Genomic DNA, 25,368 nt, shown 5'->3' with positions numbered 1-25,368 from the left:
TCATATCAACTATGTTTATCTTATTCTATTTTACATGTATATAGACTTCTGATTTACTTGATCAGTTACAACAATAGCTGCAACATTTAGCTTATTTATTTTATTTGACATGTATATAGTTAATTATTCTGAATGAAACTCTCTAAAATGAAGAACTACAGTAAAAAAAGGTTTTAGTAAGCATTTATTTTGAACAGAACATAATTGTTACACTGGTTCCAACCGAGAACACCATTGTCGACATACTATCTTTAGTGGTTCACAAAACAGGCAAAAAGAGGTCTTTCAAAAACAGAGTAAATAAATGTTGGCACAAACCTTAAGTAGGTCTTTACTTTAATTGTAAATGTAATACTTATTTAGAGTTATCTAGGCACATATTGAACATAACATACAAAGTAAAATTGGTCCCTTTTAAAAAAAAAAAACTGAGCTTTAGTCTGATTTGAAACTTTATAACTTATCAGCGGTTGCTTTGAACCAATACAATTTATAAATCACCGAAAAACTTTTCTATAACCAGATGATACAACAAATACACTTTTACTTATAACACCTACAGTGTCAAAGGAAATAATATGTCACTATCTAGGCACATTTCAGCGCAATGGTCCACAATCAGATTTGGTTTTAGATTAAAGAATAGAAGAAATTCTGTTTTAAATGTAAAGAAAAAGAATTGTCATTTTAAATAAACTTTTTCAGCTAAGAGTTGGAAAAAATATGAAAACACAACAACAATGCTAACTTTTAGCCAGCTCCTGGACCATAAGGATAATTTGTTTTTTGTACATTGCATAAGCATTTCAGTGTTGTTGTTTTTTTTATTAAGGGGAACTAGCTAGCTCTCAACCTTACCTTTTTTCAGTTCGTTGATCTTTTAAAACAAATGTTTTTATTAAATTGAGCTTTAGTCTGATTTGAAACTTTATAACTTATCAGCAGTTGCTCTGAACCAATACAATTTATAAATCACAGAAAAACTTTTCTGTAACCAGATGATACAACAAATACACTTTTACTTATAACACCTACACTGTCAAAGGAAATATGTCACTATCTAGGCACATTTCAGCGCAATGGTCCACAATTAGATTTGTTTTAGATTTTGATTAAAGAATAGAAGAAATTCTGTTTAATGTAAAGAAAAAAAAATGTGGTCATTTTAAATAATATTCAAAATGAAAAGGCATAACATCCCTCCATTAGGAGATTCCCATTTCTGACAGAGACTAGGGAAAAAAATGTAAGAAGAAAGAAAAATGCCACAGCACCAATAGAAACTAAGCCGGCGCATCCGAGTGCGTTTTCATTAAATGGTGCTAGAAAAATGTCTCCTTCAATAGAAACTTGGTGTCAGTGGGGGTTTGCCAAATTTGCATAGTTAAAAATTGGAAATGCTAACATACATGAAGTTGTTTTATCTGTACTTCCTGAAATCGTCAAATCAAACCAGCTGCTCGGTAATTAACCGCAGACTGGGCTCCATAATACCACTGAGCTTGCTGAGGTGGCATGTAAGCATTTGACTGAGACCCCCCCCATCCAACACCATCTCCACCGCTGTTTTCATGAGGTAAGTGTTGGTAAGGGTTTGTCCAAGGTCCAGCATTGTAGTTGGGGAAAGACTGCATCCCATAGCCTGCTTGGATGCCTTGATGGGCCGTAGGTTGTGTCGCATCATTTTGTGAAGCTGACTGGACATGACCAACGGAAAACTCCATGTATGTTTGCACTTGTCTCGGTTCAAACTGTGCTCCAGGCACTGGTGCATTACTGCCATATTGTGCATGGGTATCTCCTAAGTGAAGATGCATTTGGACCCTAGCAGCATCTGTATGAGCAGCCGTATCACCAGACCAACAGTGCTGTCCCGCACTGCCTATCTGAAGACTTTGATGATTTTGTGCCATGTACTGAGTTGGCGGTTGTTGCTGGTAATAATGTTGAGTAGCATCAAAGCTAACCTCTTGGCATCTCTCAATTCTTGGGCCAACTGCACTTTGTGGAGTTGGATTGTACCACTGCTCGGTGGAACCCGCCTCATATCTGTAGGCCGAGTTATGGGATGGCCAGTCCTGAGTGTGGGACACAGCAGGCGTCGACCAATCATTCTGAGTCTGTTGGCCTTCATTTGGCCACTCTTCGTAAACCCTCTTCTTTGATTTTACGTGAGAACCTTGCTGTGTGTTGTAATTATTTCCCCCATAAACCTTTTGATATGTTGTTCTGGTTATGTCTTTTGAAGGGTTAAAGTATTCATTGCCATTATAATGTCCATCCATCTGTTGATACGGAGTCACTGTGACGTTTCTTTCTGGTTCCATGAATGGACCAGCCTGTCCTTCTCCACTGTGGCGATCTTGCTGATGTTGAACGGATTGTTCAGCTGGATTTATTGCAAATGATTCAGTGTCATAGTCCACCTCACGATCCTCTGAGTGGAACTCTGGCGACTCTGGAAGATCTGAGTCCGGTGAATGGGGGAATGCAGAGGACACAGGAAGGCTGTCCATGATGAACGGACTCCTCTTCAGCAGCAGAGAACCTTTGGTTAGAGGCAGGCTTACCTTAAACACAGGATTTGTCACTCCCCTCATTTTCCGCTTTGCGCTCCTACTCTTTGGCCATTGCGACGGCACCACGGCACATTTCTCTGGCATGCCTTGATCTGAAGGGTTGTTCACACATCACAAAAAAGTGTAAATTCATTCAATGAGCAACAGGAAATTACATAACAAGTAAAATGTTGCTTCAATAGACGCACACCTTTATTGGTTCTTTTTGGCTTTTGGATGTCTGGATGTTTCCCCCCATTACTCATCATCTTTACACCTGGAAAAGAGGAAAACAATACAGGGGGTATACAAACATATGTACACAAGCATCTGCACTAAAAATCCAATGGGTAAAAGAAAAGGCAAATAGTTGATTAAATGCAGGTAAATAAACACTTGTTGAACACTGGTAAAAGTTAAGGCTTAATGAACATTAAGAGAATAACAAGAATAAAGAAGGAAAACAGTTTATGAACTACTCTCCTTATCCTTTTACAAATGTTGCTGAAGGGAGTTGTGATGTCATCCCTGCCTTTTTAGTAATGCACATTCATTTCAACACTACAGTGGGTCTTGGGTCCCAGTGTCCTGTTATGGCTCGCACCATGTCAGGTCATTCTCTTGTCAACAAAAAGCTAGGGCTGTTGGTCTACAGCTGCATAAGAGATAAGAGTTGTGACTGCTCTTTTGTCTTTGGCATGCAAGGTCACAAGCAGTCTCAGAGTAAACATCAAAATAAGAGATTACGGCTGTTTTATTTAAATCCGAGGAGCCTCCAACCCAATCCATCTGATCCTATGTATGTTTAATATCCCTAGGGAAAGGCTGTGCTCCAGAATTGATAGGTATTCACTTATATGGCTCACCCTGTTTTCCTTGTACAAGTTTTAATAAACTTCAAGTGAAGCTCCAGCTGGTTTCTTTGGTTTCCACTCTGCTCACTAAGGGTATCTTCCACAAGGGCTGAAAGGTTCTACTTTTTATCTCATTTCATGAAGAACTGAGGCTTGGGGTCACCTTGGTTTCATGGGGATTACTGCATGCATTCTATATATTTTTTTAAAGCCAAGCCTGGAGGAAGTTGAGTTTTCAAACTAGAAGGAATACACCACCCGTTTTAAAGAAATTAATCTGAGGTGAATAGTTTAAGGGCTAAAAAGACAAAAGAGGATGGGCATGCATCTGTACTTACACCAGTGGTAACTTTTGCCAGTCAGTTGAATACCGAGTGATTCTGGTGTCTTGATCACCTGGGAAAAATCACATGTTTAAACATTTCGATGGAAAATGAGTACAAGTGAACTCTAAACCTTTATCGTAAATAAATGAACAAATAGGTTAGCATTCCCAAGGCAGGATAATCTGTAAATACAGTAAACAGGGTTCTTACACCTTTTCCAAAGTCAAATTCAAGCACTTTTCAAGCATTTTCAAGGTGCATTTTCAAGCTTTTCAAGCATCTTACAGCTGTTGTAAATTACATATTTATATACACATACTTATACTCAAATGATTATTTCCCTACCTCACATTAAATCAGATGTTCTTTATGCTATAAACAACCAAATGTGTATTTCATAATAGCATTCTACATGAGGATGAAAAATTAAAAATGTTAGAAAAGAAAACTAACTAATAATATTTCAAAATGAGTGACCCATCTGTACGTAGACTGGGCATCCCATATAACCTGGCTGAGCCAATATAAAACAATCAGCCAAATAACTTTTCAATATATTGTTGATTACTATTTTTGAGGTACTTTTAGGTTGGCAGTAAACACAAGTCAGAGGTAAATGGTGTACTTTGACTCCACTACATGTATTTAATACCTTTAGTTACTTTACAGATGTGGATGAATGATGTGAAATATAATCAAGTGTTAAATCAGACTTTAGTTCCACCTGGAGTAAATTCACAAGCTACCCTGCAGTATACAAAGTCATTCAAACTAGCTGCAACTTTACCAGCTTTGATAACACTTTCATGATCAATCATTATAAAACATATCATATACAATTATTAGGGATGCTCCGATCGCCAATTTTGGGGCCGATCGCCGGAATCAGTATCGGCCGATACCGATATCGCTCTCTTTTCCTCTCTCCCCCTCTCTCTCTCCCCTGACAGCCCGTCAGTATCTCCTGCAGCTCACTGATCCAGTAATGAGCGACCCGACAGTGAAGAATAAATATATTTATAACTAGTTTAGCTTGTTCCAGAGGTAGATCAAATAGCTAAGTGTGTTAGGTCTAACTCTTAATGTGTGTTCTGCTCCGCTCACCGGTCCGTCACAGCGGGTGGAGCTGCAGGATTTCTGCTTCACACACACGTTGCATACCACTATTTTATTGTCATTTTCGGACACTTAAAATACTGCCAGACTAGTGAAGCCATTTTGGCGAGCTTGTTTTGCCGCGCACAGAGAAAAGTGTCATGTATTTTACATGCAACGATAGCCTAATCTAAAATGCTCTACTCTGGCGTACCTTTCGTGTGGTGTATGGCGTCAGCGCAGACTCTCGCATCGTTATTGTTGCACACTTTGCAGGAGGCTACTCTTGGGCTTCGCTTGACCCTCGTCTTAGCCATGGCTTGTATTTGTCTTCTGCTAGCCAACGCTCGTTGAAACGGCAACCTCCTGGCATACTGTCATCTATCACTCTCATCAGAATGCCCAGGTCACACACGTAACAAAAACACTTGTCGGTCACGCGCATTGCGCGGGAAGGCCGGAGCGGAGCTGTTTTATGTAAAAGCGAGGCAATTAAGCGCGCTCCGACTTCTTTATTTTCTTTTAATCTAAAAAGCGAAGTAAAGCATTTACAATTTCAAGCACTTTATCCCAAATTCAAGCACCATTCCCAAAATTCAAGCACTTTTCAAACCTTGAAAACACCTCGTACAATTTCAAGCATTTTCAAGTATTTCCAGCACCCGTACGCACCCTGAGTAAAAGAAATATATATTACCTTCATCTCCCCTCTGCCCTCTTCTTTCTCCACCTCCATGGCCAGTGATACGAGAAGCTGATAGTCGTCATTAATATCTGCCAGAATTACCTCAACCTGCTCAGGATGAGTTTCCATCTACACAAAACAAAAGTTTTACTTAGCATTTTCTATATAGCCTTTGGATGTAGTATTTATGCTCTTGTTCATTTCAATCATTGTTCCACAACAAACATACCAAGTAGTTGATGAGATGGGAAGTTCTGGTTAGGTGATCAATGATGTCATTCTCGTTGGCTCTGACGCGGCAGCAGTGACATAAGAAACAGTATGTGCGGCCATCTTCACCTCTGCATTCAACAACGCGGAGAAGACCTGTGGCAAACACATGGAAGCAGCTTCTGTTAAAGCAGGAGTTTGACATTTTGGAAATGTAACTGATTTGCTTTCTTGCAACAAGATAGATAACATCATTACCTATCTCAGGACTTATTAGTAGTAATAGAGAGGCGAAGTCCCGCCCATATATTTCCGACCCATGGGACCTTATTTCGGAAAAATTATGTATTGAAGTCAATGGGGAGAGAAAGATTATCTTTCGATCCCGTTTGAATTGTGCCACGAATTACACATATGTTTGTCAATCTTAAAAAATAATTTCCATGTCAAAAAAGTTGTAAAACTGTTGAAATATAAGACTATGAAAAATACGCAACTAGAAAGACTACAAATCCCAGAATCCCGGTCCCGCATGCTAGCTCTTACGGAACCGACTAACTCCCCTTTTGTGTATGTACAGCTCTCAACATGCCCAGACTTGTAGTGATTTTCACCTCGTTTAATACATTTCGCCTCATTCTGAAAGAAAGAAGTGAAATGTGCCAACGTGACGGCCGTCTTGGTGTGTGGTGCGAGGCAGGAGATGTAGTTCATTGAGTGGTTTCACACAAAAAAAAGTGTTACTTCACATTTTTATTTTTTTTACTTGCAAAATTATCTTTTAAATTGACAAACATCATATGTGTAATTCGTGGCACAATTCAAACGGGATCGAAAGATAATCTTTCTCTCCCCATTGACTTCAATACATACTTTTTCCGAAATAAGGTCCCATATAGGTCCCCCGGAAAGGGAGGGACTTCGGCTCTCTATGTAACTACAGACAGCAATGTGTATTTAAGGATGCCCTCTTTGCATGTATAGCCAAGTTTAAAGAATAACATGAGCTTGAAACATGGCTTGTGAATATGCTAGTAAATTGTATTTAGACGAGCTACAATAGGAAGACCTTTATATATTTGTTTCTGCTCACCAATAAGAGGCTCGGTTCCCATGTAGCCATCCAGAGAGCTGCTGCGGTTCTCTGATGGCAGGGAGGGTTCAGGTGAAGTGTTCTCTAATCGCCGTGTGGACTTGATTACATCTATTGTTACATTTGTCTCTGGCACTTCGGAGATCTGTCCTTGTCGGTTTTTGGAAAGTAATACAATCCTCTGAGATTGGGGGGAATCTTGCTCCGGCTGCGTAGATGTGCTCTCTGAAAGGCTTGCAGTTTCACCCTGCTGGTCTCTCAAGATAGTTATCAGAGTTACTGCTGTGGTGTTAAAAAGAAAAAGAGACTGATGTGGAGTAAAAAATATAAAATAAAAGTGGGACATGCATATATAGGAAAAAAAAGACACATAATAAAGAAATAAAACAAATTAGAAGAAGAGGTGGAATTGAAGGGGTGGAGAGGGTTTGAGACTTGTGTTACAACTCACTGACCGTCATTCTCGCTGTTTGTTGCTATCCTCTGGTATACAGCATCTTCGAGCTCTAACCACTTTATATGAATGTACACACAAAGATGTGAGGGCTCATATCCAAACATGCATCTGTTTGCATCCACAACGTACACAGTTAAACAACATACCTGGACGTCTCCGGGCCCTTCCTTCCCCTCAAGTGTCTTAGCCATCTCCATGAGTGGCCAGGCCAGCTTAGACAGGTCAGACTTTTCCTTCCATTCAGACACTAAGTGGGGGTGCCAGGCTTTCTGTGAAACATAACACTTAATTACCTAAGATCCAAGTCAGCACATGAACTCTTATCGTGACTTCTTCTACAGTACTACTTACAATGTAGTTGTATCTGTGGAGACTTCCCATGATGTGGTTTCGCATGTCAGCTTTATTAAGTTGACACACACATACCTCACACAGGAAAAATATTTCTTTGTTGCGTGTACCGGCCTTCACACATTCTATAATGCTGCCCAGGCCTGAATGTACATGAAGTGACAGGTTATTTCAATTACAACTTCATTAATAACGTTGGGTTTAAGATACTTCATTAAACATACTATTGCTGAGCAGCGTTTTTTTGCTTGTCTATTTATTCGTATTAATGGTATTTCTGCATAGTTGCAGATAAATATTATTATTATAACATCAATGCAGTAAAAGATGTGTTGCTCTCCTGCTTGCTGCACACACACGGGACTCATGTGACTGACAAGCTATATTCATTAAAGCAATTTTATTTAGTAAAAAAGACTAACTCCTTAACTCCAACAAATCTATTTGTCGGATAGAGGATTTCCTTTTTCTTAGGGATATGATGCTGTAAAATGTGATGACAGACACAACAAGAGGAAAACATTTGCTACAGCCCAACAGGATACACAACATACACAAAATAAGTATTTTTTTCTACAGACCGATGATGGGTTGTAATCTGCTCTTGTTGTTCAGATAAACCTTCAGAGAATCCAACAGCTGGCTTTTGGTAGAAACACCTACAAACAGAGAATGCATCAACAACACTTAATAACAGAAAAATAGTGTAGGCATGGCAGACCTGTGAAAGAAAGACATACCTTTTTGTGCTTCAACCGGCTGCATGCTGCCTTTGTAGAATCACCACCTGCATACAGTTAAGGTTGGAGATTAGAGTTATTACTTAATTTGCCTTTGTTTGTGCCTGAACTGTTTCAGTTATTAAAAAAGTAAATTAGGGTCAGCCATGATCGACCTCTGACCATCGTTATCATAAAACTATAAACTCTACCTAAAACAGCAGTCCCCATGTAGAGGAAAATTAATTTTAATGTCATGTAAAGTTTCTGTTACCCTCACCAAGTTTACAAACCTTCACTCTACATGGTGAAACAAAGTATTAGGGTCCGGCTATATTTGTTTCACCACAATTTTCAGGAAAATGTGCAATACCCTGTGCCTTTAGATGGTGAATTAACACAATTACAACTAATTCTTCAAGTCATTTTTGACATATTTCGTTTTGTAAAAGTTGTGTACACGTCTAATCCAAAGACAGTATATGTCATATCCTGCTTGTATCTGAATTTTAGATTTGTTATACTAATAAAATGACCATAGAAAATAATAAAACTGTGCCTTTTTACAAACTAGCCACAAGATGGCGCGCAATATCAACACATTGTTCAAACAGGATTGTGACTTTTCAAAAGTTTGAAATAAAATGTAAACGTTTTTAATTATAAAGAAATAAACTGAATCATATTTAACTCAACGATGTAATTATTGTAGCCTTCTGCAAAGAATGAATGCCAACGTTCAATAAGTTTGTAGTCCATATACAGAGGTATGTAGACATTTCAAAGTGAATCATAGCAGCAGGAAATGGGGTTACACAAGACACAGGAAGTCTTGTACTGCTGTCACTCTGATAAACTGATAGATCAACAGGAAGAACTATTCAGTCTTTACTTTAGTAATAGTACCAATACATTCATGATTTTATACTCCATTACAATTAAACTCCTGCATTCAAAACCTTACTCAAGTAAAACTACAGAAGTATTATCAGTACAATGTACTTCATGTGTGATTTACTATAAGACATCATTAGATAATGTTTACAGCATTCTACTCAAAGTATTGACTTTTGTAATATTTCGTATAATTTTACTATTTTGTACCATAAACTGTTAATCCACACATTTATTTTTTAGAGATGCATTACATTTCTGAAAAGTACCTAAAAGTTCAAGTTGAATCAAAAGTATTTGTTTTTAAAAGTAGTACAGTAGCCTACCTGAGTAAATGTACTTTTTGCACCACTGTAAATCAAACCAGCGTAAGCAGGCTGTTTAGCAGGGACAACTTAAAAAGCTTCGTTCGTTATTTTTGGTGTTGTTGTTTTACACTACAGTTTCATAAAAGAAGAGTGGTAAGTTGTACATAAGAAGAATATTGACCAGTTAGGTAACGACACTCGTGTGAAACTTCTAGCTAATTTCAGCTAACTTACCTACGTTTCCCCGTAGAGTTAAATAAAATACTTAACGGCTGTTCACTACCGTTAACCGTTGTCAATTAACGTAAACTCACGTTACACGTGTTTTAAGAATAAGTTAGTAAACATGTGTGTTATCAATAAAACGTATTAACGACGTAACTTGACTAAACGTAAGGTCAGAAATATTGATGTTTGTTCACCCAACAGATGGAAAATAAACAAACATTTCTGTTATCTGAGCAACCAAACAACTAACAAGCTAAAGTCCGACGTCCCATCGAAACAATACAACTGAAACTTACTTGTTAACAGGATTAAGTGAAAGACGCTGACTTCCTACTGTAGGTTCACTTACCGCTAGAAAGTTAGTATCGGTCTCTCTTGTAGATCTAGAATCAACAATTAAGCGACATAGTGATTAACGTTGGGGATCATATCCACCGTTTGTCAGGTTTATCTTTAGGTTGTACCGATTCAAGATTGCGAAAATGACGTCTTTACGTTGGCCAATCAAATCAACACCTTCAGCCTTGTGTGTGTGTGTGTGTGTGTGTGTGTGTGTGTGTGTGTGTGTGTGTGTGTGTGCGCGCGTGCGCGTGCGCGCGTGCGTGTGTCTTTCTGAGGGTTAAAATAATGTTAGGGTGTGGCCTATTAGGCATTTTGTTGTGATAGTTAAGGTCAGTTTGACAGTGATTGAAGTAGAAGCTACTCAGATATTAGTTTAGAATAACTTTGTTAATAAACAGTAGCCTAATCCTTTAACATTTTACTGAAGTAAAAGTTAAACTATTATCCTCTACTTAAAGTGCAAAGGTTAAAGTAGCCTACACGTTATGTAGAATGCCCATTTCAGATGGTAGGCTACACTCTTTTGCATCATATACCCTGGGATCAACAAGGTATTTTAATTTATAATAATGTAAAAAATATATTTGTAGATTACATTTTGTATTATTTATCTGAATTGTAGTGAATTACCTTGCAATTGTAAATAAGTAGTACAGTACTTGAGTAAATGCACTTACAGTATTACTTAACTTACCACCACTAGTTAAGTAAAGGTCAATAGATGACCATTAATTAATTTGACTTCTGGAATTGCCACTGCAACTGCATTATAATAATTGTTCTACTGTTTGGTTTGACTTATTTCATTTGAGCTTATATTTATCCTGTATTTTATTTCTATTATTCTTTTTAAAACCCTTTTATATGTATGTCTTTATATATTGATTTGTGTTTCTTGTATCTCCATTATCCTATGAAGCCTTTCTGAGTTATTTAAAGTAATTTAAATTGCATGATGTAGAAAAGTGGCATACAAATATGGAAGAATTTTGTTTTGTTTTGTCTGTAACACAAAGGGTCAGAATGGCCTTCACACGTAGCCAACTTTGTGAGGGAGGTAAGATAAGAGGGACCTTGAGGATGTGCTGTGCTGTTCTGTGAAAAACTGTTTCTGTCTGGCAACTTGAGCCATAACACATTTCTTACCATTAGATATAAACTAGCCTTTTGAATCCCTATACCACTATGTTATTCCAGGTGAGATTTTGCTTGATTGTTCCCAAGACTGCTACAAATATTACCAAAGCTTCCTGGAAAAGTGTGGTCAGGACACAAAGTCTGTTTGAGTAAACTGTTGAGACTAGACAGTTTTTATCAAGGGAAGCCGCCTTAACTGTTGTAAAAATTGGACTTCATCAGGTGGTTTCCCCTTGCTGTCTATAGGTAATATGGAGGTTACATAGTTTCAGCTTTTACTAATTAACAATTACAAATATAAAATCTAAATTAAACAAATAAAGATTATTGAAATTATATTACATTTTAACAAAAGTGAATAAAATAATATATATGAAAGCAGAATACTTAAACAATGTCATATGGAATTCAACTTCTTTTAACTCAATTGAAAACAAAAAAACTTTCTTACTGTTCAAAACTTTAATTTTGAACAGTAAGAAACGTATTATAAATGTTAAGTGTTACTAAGTTCTGATGCCTCCTGATGTTAAGGCTAAAATAATAAGAGTTCACTCTCTTCCTGTGCACATTGTTCTTTGGCCACTGGCTCCACTGCTGTTGTACCCGTACCCTAACCCAATTATACATTTAGTAAAAATTGTACATTTCATAGAGGCAGGATTTGTAGGTGAGGTCTGTCACGGCCACTTAAACAGCAGATCCGTCAACAAGGGGATAAGAAATCCAAGAGATAGTTACTACAACAGGTCATCACATGAGATTAGAGACTAGACAAGTAGGATTTTTCTAAAAAATATATATGTTTGAAATGAAAGATCAATACTTAGTGAAATGTTTCCTGCTTTCCAAATATTTGTATCAAACTGCTGTCTGCTACTCTCTTTCTCCCCATATAATGTGGATCAGGTCGGCTACACAATGCTGTCTGGCCCGTTTTGTCTGTCCTTCAGGATTTGTTGCTTCTTTTAAAGTACTGTAACACTGTAAAGTTGCAATTTTCACACATGAAGATTCAAGTCTTGACAATCAAATATCTGATAGGAATACAATGAACACAAATCAATGCGTTGTGGACTTCAAACTTTGGAGACCTACAGGAGGAATAAGTGTAATGGGAAATGTTATCATTCTAAGTGAGCATTGTAAGTGTACCACGTGTTCTTCTTCTCAAGCGGTTTCTAATACAATGGTTGACATGTAGCAGTAAATATGTCCTAACCTACATGAGTCATAAATAATGTCGGATTGATTCATTATTGTAAGGTTGGTTGCCTTCTCCTTTTAAGGAATGTAGACATGTTGTCTCTCCTGTTGCAGGTTTATTAAAAAATAATCCTATAGCCCCTCCTCTTCTATTTTTTGTCTGAAAATGTGAAGATAAGACCCTCTGCGGATATCCTGCTTTTTGTACTTCGCTGCAGACTGCTCGACACTCTGTAACGTTGTTACTGTTATATCAGGCTGGGACCTTCTCAATATAACTAGGTATGTTATTGAATTACAGTTTCCAGATTTAGAGATGCCCATTGTCTCTTTGCTAATTATTCACTTTAAGTGAGCTGACGCCAAGGAAGTGCAAAGAGGCCCTGCTCAGATAATACAGTTAGTTAGTTAGTTAGGTGGTTCATATCCTGACAAGATATGAATTACTCCTAAAGAGGTCATGAGATAATGGTCTTTCCACATCTGGAACATATTAACATATCAACTAATCTATGTTCGTGTGGTTGGCTGCATGTTGTTCTAATGTTCGTGCGTTAAACATGGTTAGGGGAAATGAGTGTGCGCAGTGGCGTTTTTATATGTACAAAAGTGGTGGGGCACAAAAAACTTAGATGTCTATATATAAGCTTCTGCAGTGACGTGCAGTGAGGTTCATGGCTGGTGAGGCACTGGCACTGACTCTTCAGGTTTACAAATATTATATTTTGACCTAAACCAAAATATAATATTATTTTCAAAAGCTTTTTTTGTCTGATGCTTCGATTAATTTTAAACAGACAGTTCAACAAAAGGATACCCAAAAAATGTAATTTTATCATTTAAATATTGAATTGTTCTCTCTTAGTAAGATCCCATTTTCACTAAAATTGCAGTCTTACCTTGACTTGAAGATGAAGTCCATTTGTCTATCCTTCTGGACAAAAATGTCTATTACTTTTTTGTAAAAGTCCTCCTTATCTTCTTGTAGTTTCAAAAGTCTATCATAAATCTAATCGATAGATTTATGATTCAAAAATTATAAAATGTGGATATTATCCGGCTGAACAAAACGTGCATTTATCTAGGTACGTTTCCCACAGATCTTATTTCGAGCTATTTTCTAAAATCCTATGGAGAAATCTCCTTGCTTTTTTGTCGAGGGAAGCCATGCGCAGCTTACTTCCGGGTTTTAGGACGCGTCACTGCACCTTCTCTCGTCTCCTCTTCACACACCACACTTTTCGCGGCACACGTACTTACAGCCAATCAGCTCTGAATTATGTGAGATGACGTATGGTGGGGATGGCAGCTCAGTGCCCCTATGGTCATTATTTTTTTGCCACACACATTAAATAGGAAAATACTCTGAGCATGCGCAGTGTAGTTTTTACAGTCACCGTTCACTTAGACAGTGAGAGGGAGGGGCATGATCAGGTTTTGTCCCCCATGGCTCTAAACAGCTCAATAGGCACACACTGTAGACACTAATTAGAAGAACACAGACTAAAACAGCAATGTACAGACGAATCAGATGATTAACCATGATCTTTAAATATATTTTATATATTTTTTTTGCATTTTTTGTAATCATTATTTGTAATACTTTCTGCTGACACTAGGTGGGGTGGTGCCCCACCTGCCCCTAATGACCAGTCGCCACTGAGTGTGCGTCATTTAGAAACCTAAGTATTGCATTAGTTGAATACATTGTGATGTTTGTGTGTTAGCTGTATGTTCAAGTGTATGTTCGTGTGTGTTTTACATGTATAAAGCACACAAGATCTTTATAGTCTGTGGAGCATTACTATATGACTGCTTGAGAGCAAAGGTAATGTTTCCTCATTATTATTGATTGTTGTACAACGAAATAATAATTGATCAACTATATCTGTATTTGTGTTTTATTGCTTCCTCTTGGTTTCATTCTTTCCTGTTGTGAGTGCTGAATTGCACAAACATTACCTTTTATCAAGACTAAACTCCTTAAAAGCCTGTCTTATTTCAAGTATCTTCATTTCAGTATAACAAGGTTTCCTCACCATTTTATAATATTTGTTAGTTTATTTCGGTGAAATTCCACCACATACCTTAAACCTGGAACCAGACACACCCTGATAATTGACAGAGTTGTGTTGAGTAAAGTTGAGTGACAGAAAAATACTGAGCAGACCGTTTGTCATGTTATTTCCATGGCCGTGAATATGTGTAACAACAGTTCCAGACACAAGTAGGCCTACACTACATATCTAGCATATCTCAGAACTCCTTATGTTATGTAACTTGTTATTCTGTGTGTATACATTTTACATGTCACCTGTTAAATATGTGCTCAGGACAGCAGTCTGATAGCAGCCTTACAACCTGCAATTATGATGAATTGGAAATGGGGGACCCTGATGTAAACAAGACGAAAGTCTTTCTCTGGTCTGCATCCCCTTAACAATTGTATGTTTTGAGCTGTACTGTACTGTAGGGGAGACCAGGGATAGTTGCAACACTTTTTGGGTTTTTCCCCAATAAGTAAAAAACCATTTACAATAGGATAGCCATTTTGCTATATTATACATTATCAATATGTCAGCTACTGAAACAATGTATTTAAGATGTTTTTATGAAACAAGTACAGGTTGGAAAATGTATTTTAAAAAAAAAACTCAACTGTTACAACTGTCCTTGTGTACAGGGACAGTTGTAGCACATGCCAGGCACGGTTGTAACATGTTAATAACGGTTACCTTTTTTCACACTACATGACAAAAAATAGGGAAAGCAGTCAAATTCTAAGGCAACAAGATTTTAAATGGGGTTTCACACATCCTCCAACAAACAATGAACAATTAACAGAACTTGAACAGAACTTAAAACAGAACACCAGAATTAATCAGATTCACAGTTGTGGCAGGTGTAAAAGGCACTTCCATCTGTGCAGTCCTTGTGTGCCCAGGCTTTACAGGAGCAACACTGCAGCCAGATCTCCTTGGACCTGGAGTAGCTCTCCAGGCACACAATGCAGTATTGGGCCTCATCTTCATCAGATGAGTCCTGTATCTTCTGCTTCTTGTTGGGTTTGTCTGACTCTCCAACCTCAGCCTCTTCTTATGGAACCGGTACAGGGTGACATGGCATATATCCAGGGACTTTGCCACTTCCCTGAATGATTTGCCCTCCTGAACTTAATTTGAGCCCATCTGCAGCAGAGCAAGTGGCACTCCCCTGTCTGTCTTCCTCTTTCTGACATTTGACATACTGTAAACACACACACACACTTTAGGCCTACTGTACAGTGTTTTATTCTGTTTATTTTTACAGGGACAATGCACACCAATCAACAATACAACTGTATGCTTGAATGAACAATTGATAATTCAAGCAAATGAGCCATCATTGTAAATGTGCCATGTTACAACCGTCCCGTTACAACCGTCCCAGGACCACCAGTCTTGCTTTCACCCCCTGTGAACCTGCCTGATTGCTAGCTTGACCCATATTTAGCTAGTTATATTTGTAGCTTACAAAACAGTGATTCTAATAATACTAGTTTGGATTCCTAGACATTTGAACTCAAGACAGTATCCAAAAAATACATCATATCATTTTAGTTAATATTTTACCTCAGAAACACACTTTTGCCGATATCTTACGCGAGAAATTCAAACGTGGCTCCGTTTTTTCTCATCGATCTCACCATCTAACTGCGCATGTGCAGAGTGAGTGTCATCACTCTAGCTTGTTTGTGATTGGAGATATTGAAGGTGTTACAACCAACCCGTGTTCCAACTGTCCCTGGTCTCCCCTACCCAATATACAAGCTGTTAATAAACTTTTCAATCAATCAATCAAGCATGTATTGGATGTATTGGTTTGGCGTTTCTGTTATTATTAACTGCTTTAGTTGTTCTGACTGCTAAAATCCTCTGTTATTCCTCATTTTAAAGCCGATATTCCGTGGGGTTGGGGGGCTCGGATCCTTGTCACCTTTTTCATACCTGATGAGTTTGCATCCCTGGCTATACTTTGCGGCCACACGCCGTTGCCAAGCATCGCTTATTGTTTAGGTCCTTTTGATAAGCAGGCAGTCATATTATTAACTAGAAGTAGCTAGATCTGATAGATTTGGACATAAACGCGAGTGAAGTATAACCGGACGCGAGAGAGAGATCAGATCATAACGGAGAACACGCAGGTCTTCCGGATCACAGCTCCCCCGCTGTGAGCGGAGCAAAATACACTAAGAGTTAGACCTAACACACTTAGCTAGTTTATCTACTCTGGAACTAGCTAAACTAGTTATAAATATATGTATTCTTTACTGTCGGGTCACTTAGTACAGGTTCAGCGAGCTGCACGAGACTGACGGGCTGTCAGGAGAGGGAAAGAGAGAGAGAGGAAAAGAGAGCACCCCGTTTATTTTTCCCATTTTATTATCCAGAATTACTGTAAACTTTTGAATAAAGTAGTTAATCTACTATTAGTAGTTTGTTTAAATGCATTACTTATGTTGTTTTTTCATTAACATAAAATACATCTCACGTACCCCCTGCAGTACTCCAACGTACCCCTAGGGGTCCGCGTACCCCCATTTGAGAACCACTGATTTAGAGGGTCATTGTATGAATGTCATATATTTTACTTTTAAAATGTAATCAGTTAGAGGTCAGTCTATACTGAAGTAAGAAGATATGATTCTAAACTGTATTGAAGTAAAGATGTATTATTTTGAATTGTATTTTAGTGAACATGTTTGAACTGTTTTAAGTAATCACACTCCTGGGTCATATACACACCCTGTCCCTTTCACCTCAACACACCAGATGTTGTTTTTAAGGTAGATTTGGGTCTCTTTTTATGGGGGCACTAAAGGTTTAATTGTTTTAAAAAGAAAAGTTTATGAGATAACTCCCCTGGAAAAGGTAGGGAGGGGAGATCGGGACGGAGATAAGAATTGACTTTTGACCTTAGGGGACTTTGGAATTTCAAGTCCTGGTGAGAACTATTGAACCCGGCCAGAAGCGAATCCAGCCAGTCAGGGCACTTGGGGGAGGTGGTCAGTTTAAACAGCTCCTCCCCAGGGGTTCTCTAATTCGCTTGGGAGAAAAGTGGGAAGGAAGAATTCAACACATCTCCGCCCCAAAATAGGGATATGTATACGGTTGGTTTTGTATGTAAAAATGCTTCTGGTCTGTTGAAAGCTGGTGCTAGAAGACGGTAAACCGCATCACAAACCTGGAGTCCATACTTCTCGTTTTCTGAAAGCTGGTCTGTCTACCTGTAAAACCGCATCACACGCCTGAAGCCCGGAGTGCTCGAGTACTCTGTATAACTTGTATATGTGTTTGGTTTCCTACTAGAAGTAAACTCAGATAATTTGTTATAACTTTGATTCCGGTGTTTTCAATTCCTTTCTTAATTTAATAGAGATCCAGCCTCATCCAACGAACGGCGCGTAGCAGAGGTATTCTACTCCAACAATACTCAGCTATGTTTTGTCATGATCTTTAAAGTGAACTCTTATAGTGTATGGTTAAAAATGTTCACATTACATTGTTTTGTTTAGCTTTTAGTCACAAGTAAAGACGGGTTCACTCCATACCAACAAGGTGGTTGCTTTGGCGGGAAGGACCATCAGCGAGATGGTTTGTTTAATGGAATTCTTAGAAATGCATTCCCGTGGCCAATAAGAACAGGTCAGCGTGACATGAGATTCAGAAGGAACAAAGATTGGTCCCGTAACAGAGAAAATGTACGTTTTATAGCCTATATTCCTATGCTGGGAATGGTTTCAAACTAAGACCCGAGGGAATCATCTCGAAGAATAGAAGGTCAGGAGAGTTTATTTTGTCATTTGGATGTTCTTGTTATGACAAAACTTGGCATGTCATGTAACTAATCGTACTAAATTACATATGCCAGGTGGTTTGGGAAAAGCAGAATATATACGTGTGATATTTGTATAATGATGAGGGCTTTTGGTATTGTTGCCTTGTACCATATTTGACACTGAAATACAACTAAAACCCGGCCGGGCTGCACTCTTCAGTTCTGCCTCTCGTCTCATCTTTTGTTACCAGATTACCCGTCTGGGAACGACGGATGTATATTAGTGTTTTTGCCTGCATTTTTATATTATGTTTATTTCTACTGATATCCATTAAGTTGCACTGTACCCATAAAATTAACCAATAAGTAACGATTAATATGTTTTAAAAAGTGTGTCAATGATAGAACAATTATTCACAGCCGACATCGTCTTCAGAGTCGAACAAGTGGCCACTTTAATCTTGCGCAAGAAGGACCAAAGTTGTTTTACATACAGGGATGTTCAAACTCAGGAAAGAGTTTTGAGTTTCTCACACATTGACGCTATAAAACCCATTTAATATGACAGGAGAGTATGACCACCCGACTGGGTTTACCGGGAACATTATTTACTTTATCTGATAATGCTGTTTTATGTCTTGTTTTCACAGCTGGGGTCATACCAGAACACGAAAAGGGATTGTAAAAAAATCCCAATGATAGACCGACAGCATGGTCAGGGTCACCTATAGGCTCTATTCTGGAAATGGTTGAGTTAAAATGCTCATGGGCTTGTACACTGTGACACGTATTGAATAATAATCTTAGAGTATTTCTTATACCACTTTATACGGTTGAAAGCCTGGACTAATTGCAGCTCAAGGATACAGTGATACATGCTCTTATCTGTGAAATACCCTGGATATTTGGAGTTATGTTGACAGATACATTTCATACAGCACTTTAAAGAATTGCAATGTTAGGAGTCATCAGGTTTATATAAAACTACTAACTAACTAACTAACTAACTAACTTTAATGTTGCAGTCGAATGAGGAACTGTACATTTAAACATTGTCCTACTAAGAGATGTTGGTTGTGGGAAAGAAAATGTGACCAATTTGTGAGACTTCATAACCAATTCAATCTGTAACTTTAGATGTGGTATCGACTGGGGTACAACATTTGATGGACAGAAGTTTACAATGAATCCAATATCATTCATATTAACCCAATCCTTGTTTTTGGAGCGACAGTTTTTCACTATCCCCATCCCCCTTTTCAAATTAAAAAAAATAAACAAATATTTCATGTTCAACAGAAAGTCTGCATATAAAGGAATTTTATTAAAACAAACATTATAAATCAAAGTACACTGCTGAAAATGTAAAAACTAAAAATATCTACAGTAGCTTAATATCCCGTCTGAAAATGTTTACAAACATATCCTTCATATGTGTATTTGTGTAACACACAAATATATCAAAAAACAAGATGGCAATGAACAATTTACACCTTATTTGAAATGTAACAAAGAACAAAGACTGGGGATTTGTAGGCCATGTATCTAAACTTCCTTGTGTTCACAAAAAATATCTAATACAATCAGCAGTATTTAACGGGTGTACTGCAAAAATACCTTGTACATGGTTTAACAGGTAGTCTTCATTGAGGAGGGTTATCGGTCATATGGGGACCTGGAGTAAACAACCCTGTGCCAGTGGCCATAAATGAGTTAGCTGATTCCTGGGATACGATTCCATTATCGGCTGCAGGAGGATAGTGATTGAACAGAGGTTGCATGTAAACCTGAGAAGAACTCTGTGTTTGATCAATCCTATAGATGGCTGGAGCTGCAGCCATCGTCCATGAGGAGTACTGCTGCTGCTGCTGTAAGAGCTGCTGCTGCTGCTGTAAGAGCTGCTGCTGCTGTAAGAGCCACTGCTGCTGCCGTCCCAGCATCACCAAGTCTGGGGGCAGAGGACTTGCTGATATGTGTCCAAATGATTGCATACTGAAGCGCCCTGCTTCCTGCTTTGGGTAAATCTGACTTGGGAAGACCCCCCTTGTTGTGTATGCAGGGATGTGGTCTGGTGTTGTGTAACTTCCAACAGCGGCAGGAGAAATAAACACTTGCTGTCCGTTCAAGACGTATAGGCCTCCTGAAGCTTTGCTGGGGCGCATTGGTGCAGCTAGCGTGTGAGCAGCCCGACCCCCCTGGTTCATCTCAGTGAGCGCCTCTCGGTTATAGCTGCTCATAAACAGATCGTTAGGCCTGGCAGTTATGATGGTCTCAATGGACAGTCTCTGGGTTATCGTTGGGGGATCACAGAAGAGACTAGGGTTTCTCTGATCTTTGACACTTATCTGGTGTTGTGGGTCGCTTGGGTCCACAGCGCTGGCAGAAGCTAACACTGTACTGACTGTTTGGGCTTCAGTCCCTCCGAATAAAAGGTTGCCTCTCGTTGAAGTCGAGCCCATAAGAGATGAGTTGTTTGCGGAGAGAGCCCAGTTTGCATGAGGGGCGACGAGTTGCTTCTCATGGCCCACAGGAGCTGCAGACGTTAGAGACATCTCCTCAAATGAGTAGCCGGAGGCTGGATCTTGAGTCACATTAACATGCTTTAAATCCCCTGTTGTTTCTTTTGGGGGCATGTTAGACATTATCTGCACATGCTTTTGATCCCAACTGCTTTTCACAACCCTTTGAGATGAATCGTAAGTGCAGGAGGTTGCATTCTCATTATTCGAAGGAGGTGATTTGCCAGGGGAAACATTTAACTTAGTCTTTCTCACCAGAGCCAATAGGCGATCAAAATGCATCGTGTACTCGTCAAGTTCGTCTAGTTCATAAGATTCAGGTCCTGCGTCCTGGTCCAATGGAGACAGGAGGGGGGGGGTTGCAGCAGGGTTGACTAAAGAGGACTCAGAGGCTGATTCTGAGCTGGGCTGACTGCATGTTGGTTTGTAATATTCTGGCAAAGGATCCTCAAATTGGGGGTTACTTGTGCTATATCTGTCCAGAGTTTCAACTGGTTCATCAGCTGGTCTTTTTCTGGTTGGAGGGCATTTATCTGTGGGAGACAGTGACAGGGTTTGACTGGTTTTAGAACCAACAATAGCGGAAGATTGGGATTCTAGATGCACCTCAGCCTGTTTTACTTGGTATTCTGTGATAGGCGTCTGGTGCTGAAAGTCTGGGGGTCCTGGCTTTTCTTGGGGACTAAGAGATGAGATGGGAGGGACAAGAAAATCAGCATTCGGGGAACTGCTTTTCACATTCAGAGGACTCGAGACTCTTCTTTGTTGGACCCCATCCAAATATCCAACAGTGTTTTCGGAATGATATTCCTCTGTTTCTTGTCTTGTTTCTACAGAAGGAGACAGGGGAGAAGAAATAACAGAAAACAGTTTAAAAAGCTTAGCTCTTGTACAGCTTAGAGAAAATAATGAAAAAGGCCACTTTGGGATTGTAATTAACCTGTTAAGCCCTGAGAATGTTTTTCAGGTCTCAGGCTCGAAAATGACATTCCCAGAACAAATGACCATATCTTCCCTTCTAAAAGGGTTAAATTAATAATCTTTTTTCTCAAAGTAATGATAAACCTGTGAGTTGGATGTAGAAAAGTCAGAATCAATATAGATGTTTTTTATTTTAAAGAAAATTCAGATTTTACATAGTAAAAAACTGTAAATTATAGTGTCCGTCCAATAATTCTTTTTTACTTATAGTGAAAACTACCCTTGGATGATGGTAAGGTAGACTAAAAGCTTTAGGAATCCAAAGTACAACATATAAGTACCCTGTATCAAGATTGATGCAAAACAAGTGACATTTGACCTTTTTAGAGAGATTTAGCAAAAAACAACCACTTCTGGGGTCATTTGGGTGGATTTTCCATATCTCTGGCCCCCCTTGCTCGATTTTGATGGTTGACACCTCTTTCTGACCGTTAGAGCCAATAGAATCGAAGGGGGAGTCCCCCACACACACTCATTGTGAAGAGAAAAGGTGGGGGCTTCGCGCATGCAGTTTTGCATCAGAGTGAACCTATCTCTAGCTTTGACATCTGGAAACGGAAAAGCAGTTTTTATTGCTTATGGATTATCAGAAATCATTTCAAAGGGACACAGACACATTGGATTAACCTATGGATTAACTTCAGCAGGGTTTTTATCATGTTAATGCCATTGAAGACCACTTTGGAGAGACTACAGAGCCAAGGTAAAAATGTTAGCATTTTTAGCTACCTAGCGTCACTGTTTTGATGTCCGTTTTTGCTTATAACGTCGCGAATTCGTATAATTCAGTGATAATGTGGGTACCCATCGATTCTGTGTCACCTCACGATGTGAAACGATGTCATGGATGTAGAGAAGAGATAAATAATAAGGTTTTGTGAGTGATTTTCGGTGCAGTAAGGTGTTAGCATTTTTCGCTCGTTGCTAATTCAGAGGCTCAGTGTTAGCATTGTGGGTTTTCTTTAAAAAAAGAAAAGAAAAAAAGATCAGTTAGATGAGTTTCTTCCCGTTACATGGATATAAAACATTCATAGTTTATTAAATGAACATGCCCTCACACTGTTTCCTGCAAGATGTTGCGGCAGTGCCCCGGTACCGGGGTCTCTCGGGCTTAACAGGTTAACACAAATATTTAGTGGTGGTGGTTAAATTATTATTTGACCTACCTCATGTGGGCCCTGGCTTATTGTCAGCATCAGAGCCCTATTCAATTTCAGACAAGAATAACTACTGTTTGACTTCATAAAAATGTTTATAAATGCTACAAACATTTTAAAGCACCTGCAAATGTGAATAAACACTTTCAAATGTACAAGAGACAGATACCATGAAAAACCTACAAGTACTATTCAAGTTATACCAGGTTCTAGTTAGCTGGTGACAAAAGTCATATATAACATTTTGATTGGTTGTCATTTTAGTTAAGCTGTGTATTAGAAAGAGAAAAAAAAGACCTTGAACTTGGCTAATGGGACTCACCCTTTTGTTGTGCAGTAAAGCTGGTTTGCCAGTCCAGTTTAGGATCTTTCTTGAGGTCTTTAACCAGTTTTAAAGCTGCAAAAAGCAAAAGGCACAGTTGATACCTAACACAGCATACTCCCATGTACCATACACTCTGTAGACGTTGCAAATTGACTGTTTCTGTTACCTTCACTGAACGAAAGACTCTTAACATGTTCAAATGCCCCCGGTCTCAGCAGTATGCACTTTGTGAGAGAAGACACAAACACTTCGTATATTAACTTGTTTCATTAGACTAGTGAAGCACAATGGTGACATATCTTGTCCATCATAAATTACACCGGATCTTGACCGTATTACCGCATGGATATGTAGATAACATGCATGAAACATGAACTGGTTACCTGTGCATCCACCTTGTAGTAACGCTCCCGTTTAGAGAGCATCATGGCGATGTCCTCTACAATGTCCTGTTTCATCTCTTCAAGAAGAAAATCAAGATCCCAGAAGTATAGAAATTTTGGGTGCTGCATCCACTGAAAACACATGCATATCATATTAAAATGTGGGGGCAACACTTTCATCTTAAAGATATTTTGAATCCATTTTTCACTCACAATGTATTGTAACTGGTGATCATAGCTCCTCATGTGTTCACAGATGTTATAGTGGATGATAATTTCCTTGCAGCTCTCACACAGGTAAAACGGGCTCACAGAAATCCCCTGACACTCCCACACAAAGCCCAGACCTGGGGGTGACACGCTGGCTTTAACATATCGTATGCTCTTGACATATAAAATTGAATGAAAAAAAGTGAAAAAAGTTTGCTGTGCAAGGTTGAACCCACCTATGATTGATCCACCACGCTCAGTTCCCTGTACCTTCAAGTAGGTGGACAAATGACTGCTTTTCCCTGTGACAACCATAACAACACATTAGCACAATAAATGGCAAAAAACACTCAAGACTTTAATGATGATGGAAAATAATTTCAAAGATGTATACGATACTGTAGCTTACAAGCAGTGTTCCTTATACAAGTACGTTTTGATCAAGTACATTTGCTTAAGCCTCAAAACCAAGCCCCCAGGAAGTGCGCCGGACTCTGAGGAAAATATTCGTTGTGTCCAAACGGCGGTACTACAATTTCCGTATCAGTCCGTGACGTCACTGGGCCCAGAAATACTTTTTCCCATTGACTAACATTGGGAAAGAGACGTCTGTAAATCAGCGGATATTTTTTTTTAAAACTAAATAAACTACCCAGTATGAATTATTTTATAGCCCTTATTATAATCATTAGGTCCTTAAAGTTGTAAAATGCACTAAAAGCCGAATCTAGATTTATTTTCTGTCTCCATTCATTCTAGTGAGCCGAGAGTGGGAGCTCGGGGGGCGGGGCTTAAGGGGCGCATGCTCTGTGAGCACACATACGGGGTCTTCTGCTCTGACAGCCAGGCATGACGCGTAATCTGTGACGTTTCGCTCTCTCGAAGGTTGGGCCATTTTGTCCTCATGCGCCAATGAGCAGCTCTCATAGGAAAGAACGAGACCCCGCCTCTGACGCTGTATCCAGTTCTTATTATACATCCATGCCCAAAACCTTATTGCCCCAAACTTGTATTTTGGATGAGAGAACAAGAAAAAGAAAATGCCAAAAGATTGCAGAAGATTGGCCGACGCCAAGCTCAACAAAGTAACACTGCCACTCAAATTGACTAGCTTCTGTGGCACGGTACTTTCCAAACTTGGCACAACTAATGTTGTTTTTAAAAAGACAGCAAATAACGCAGGTCAACCTTTAACACCTACCTGTTAAAAACATTGCGAGTGCTTGCGAGTGTGTCGACACATGTTCTGCCCTCTGGCTGGTACTTGGTTGGTTCTGCTGTTCCCCGCTCGAGTCCTCTAACTCCGGATCTCTTCTCTCCTGCTGCTGTTTAGTGTTGCGGGTCTCTTGGCATGTATCTGGGCTGTCGGTGAATCTGCCTGCAGCGCCAGTGGCAAGAGGAGGCTGATAATCCTGATGTTTCCCTATATTGACTGCTGGAGGTAAGAATGAGAAATTGTGGATATTTGTGTAAATTACACAAATATACGTCATACACTGCATAATTAAAATGT

The 25,368-nt window shown here is 39.0% G+C and overlaps 2 protein-coding genes and 1 long non-coding RNA gene across 9 annotated transcripts in view; all 3 read right to left on the bottom strand.

Moving 5' to 3' along the window:
• Positions 1 to 166: 166 nt before the first annotated feature.
• LOC117477821 lies at positions 167 to 10,267 on the bottom strand. Of its 2 annotated transcripts, XM_034124585.1 has the most exons (12): positions 10,128 to 10,266; positions 8,370 to 8,416; positions 8,211 to 8,288; positions 7,630 to 7,772; positions 7,425 to 7,547; positions 7,277 to 7,334; positions 6,822 to 7,103; positions 5,748 to 5,884; positions 5,531 to 5,647; positions 3,751 to 3,808; positions 2,770 to 2,835; positions 167 to 2,671 (listed from the first exon to the last, which is right to left on the bottom strand). In XM_034124585.1, exons 2-12 carry the CDS (start codon positions 8,392 to 8,394, stop codon positions 1,443 to 1,445), a joined length of 2,316 nt encoding a protein of 771 aa, XP_033980476.1. In that variant the 5' UTR covers positions 8,395 to 8,416; positions 10,128 to 10,266; the 3' UTR covers positions 167 to 1,442. The 2 variants fall into 2 exon arrangements, with proteins under 2 accessions (XP_033980476.1, XP_033980474.1); XM_034124583.1 differs by having other exon boundaries at positions 7,277 to 7,547; positions 10,128 to 10,267.
• Positions 10,268 to 15,111: 4,844 nt separating this feature from the next.
• LOC117478315 lies at positions 15,112 to 16,252 on the bottom strand. The gene is made up of 2 exons (XR_004555408.1): positions 16,075 to 16,252; positions 15,112 to 15,709 (listed from the first exon to the last, which is right to left on the bottom strand). It is a non-coding gene; the product is annotated as an uncharacterized LOC117478315 (long non-coding RNA).
• A 3,312-nt stretch (positions 16,253 to 19,564) lies between these two features.
• LOC117477789 overlaps positions 19,565 to 25,368 on the bottom strand; it is a 41,736-nt gene continuing 35,932 nt past the window's right edge. For 4 of the 6 annotated variants that reach the window (XM_034124529.1, XM_034124533.1, XM_034124534.1 and 1 more), the window contains 7 exons: positions 25,057 to 25,290; positions 24,092 to 24,157; positions 23,859 to 23,992; positions 23,646 to 23,777; positions 23,429 to 23,486; positions 23,260 to 23,334; positions 19,565 to 21,629 (listed from right to left, as the gene is read on the bottom strand). In XM_034124529.1, coding sequence (XP_033980420.1) covers positions 19,924 to 21,629; positions 23,260 to 23,334; positions 23,429 to 23,486; positions 23,646 to 23,777; positions 23,859 to 23,992; positions 24,092 to 24,157; positions 25,057 to 25,290 — 2,405 coding nt within the window. In that variant the 3' untranslated portion in view covers positions 19,565 to 19,923. Of the gene's footprint in view, positions 21,630 to 22,946; positions 22,984 to 23,259; positions 23,335 to 23,428; positions 23,487 to 23,645; positions 23,778 to 23,858; positions 23,993 to 24,091; positions 24,158 to 25,056; positions 25,291 to 25,368 lie in introns of those variants that run through there. The other 2 variants (XM_034124530.1, XM_034124535.1) reach the window with 2 other exon arrangements.

The sequence above is a fragment of the Trematomus bernacchii genome, unplaced genomic scaffold, assembly GCF_902827165.1.
Source record: "Trematomus bernacchii unplaced genomic scaffold, fTreBer1.1, whole genome shotgun sequence".
NCBI classification, from domain to species: domain Eukaryota; kingdom Metazoa; phylum Chordata; class Actinopteri; order Perciformes; family Nototheniidae; genus Trematomus; species Trematomus bernacchii.
The sequence above is the reverse complement of the archived record's forward strand: the minus strand, read 5'-3'. Positions and strand labels throughout refer to the sequence as shown.

Bases quoted from the DNA above. Each gene is read 5' to 3' on its own strand.
- LOC117477821 (XM_034124583.1), bottom strand. From the start codon at position 8,394: ATGCAGCCGGTTGAAGCACAAAAAG. The intron at 5,885-6,821 runs GTGAGCAGAAAC...TGTTTGCCACAG, and splicing joins GGGAACCGAGCCTCTTATTG to GTCTTCTCCGCGTTGTTGAA. The intron at 5,648-5,747 runs GTATGTTTGTTG...TGTTTTGTGTAG, and splicing joins CCCATCTCATCAACTACTTG to ATGGAAACTCATCCTGAGCA.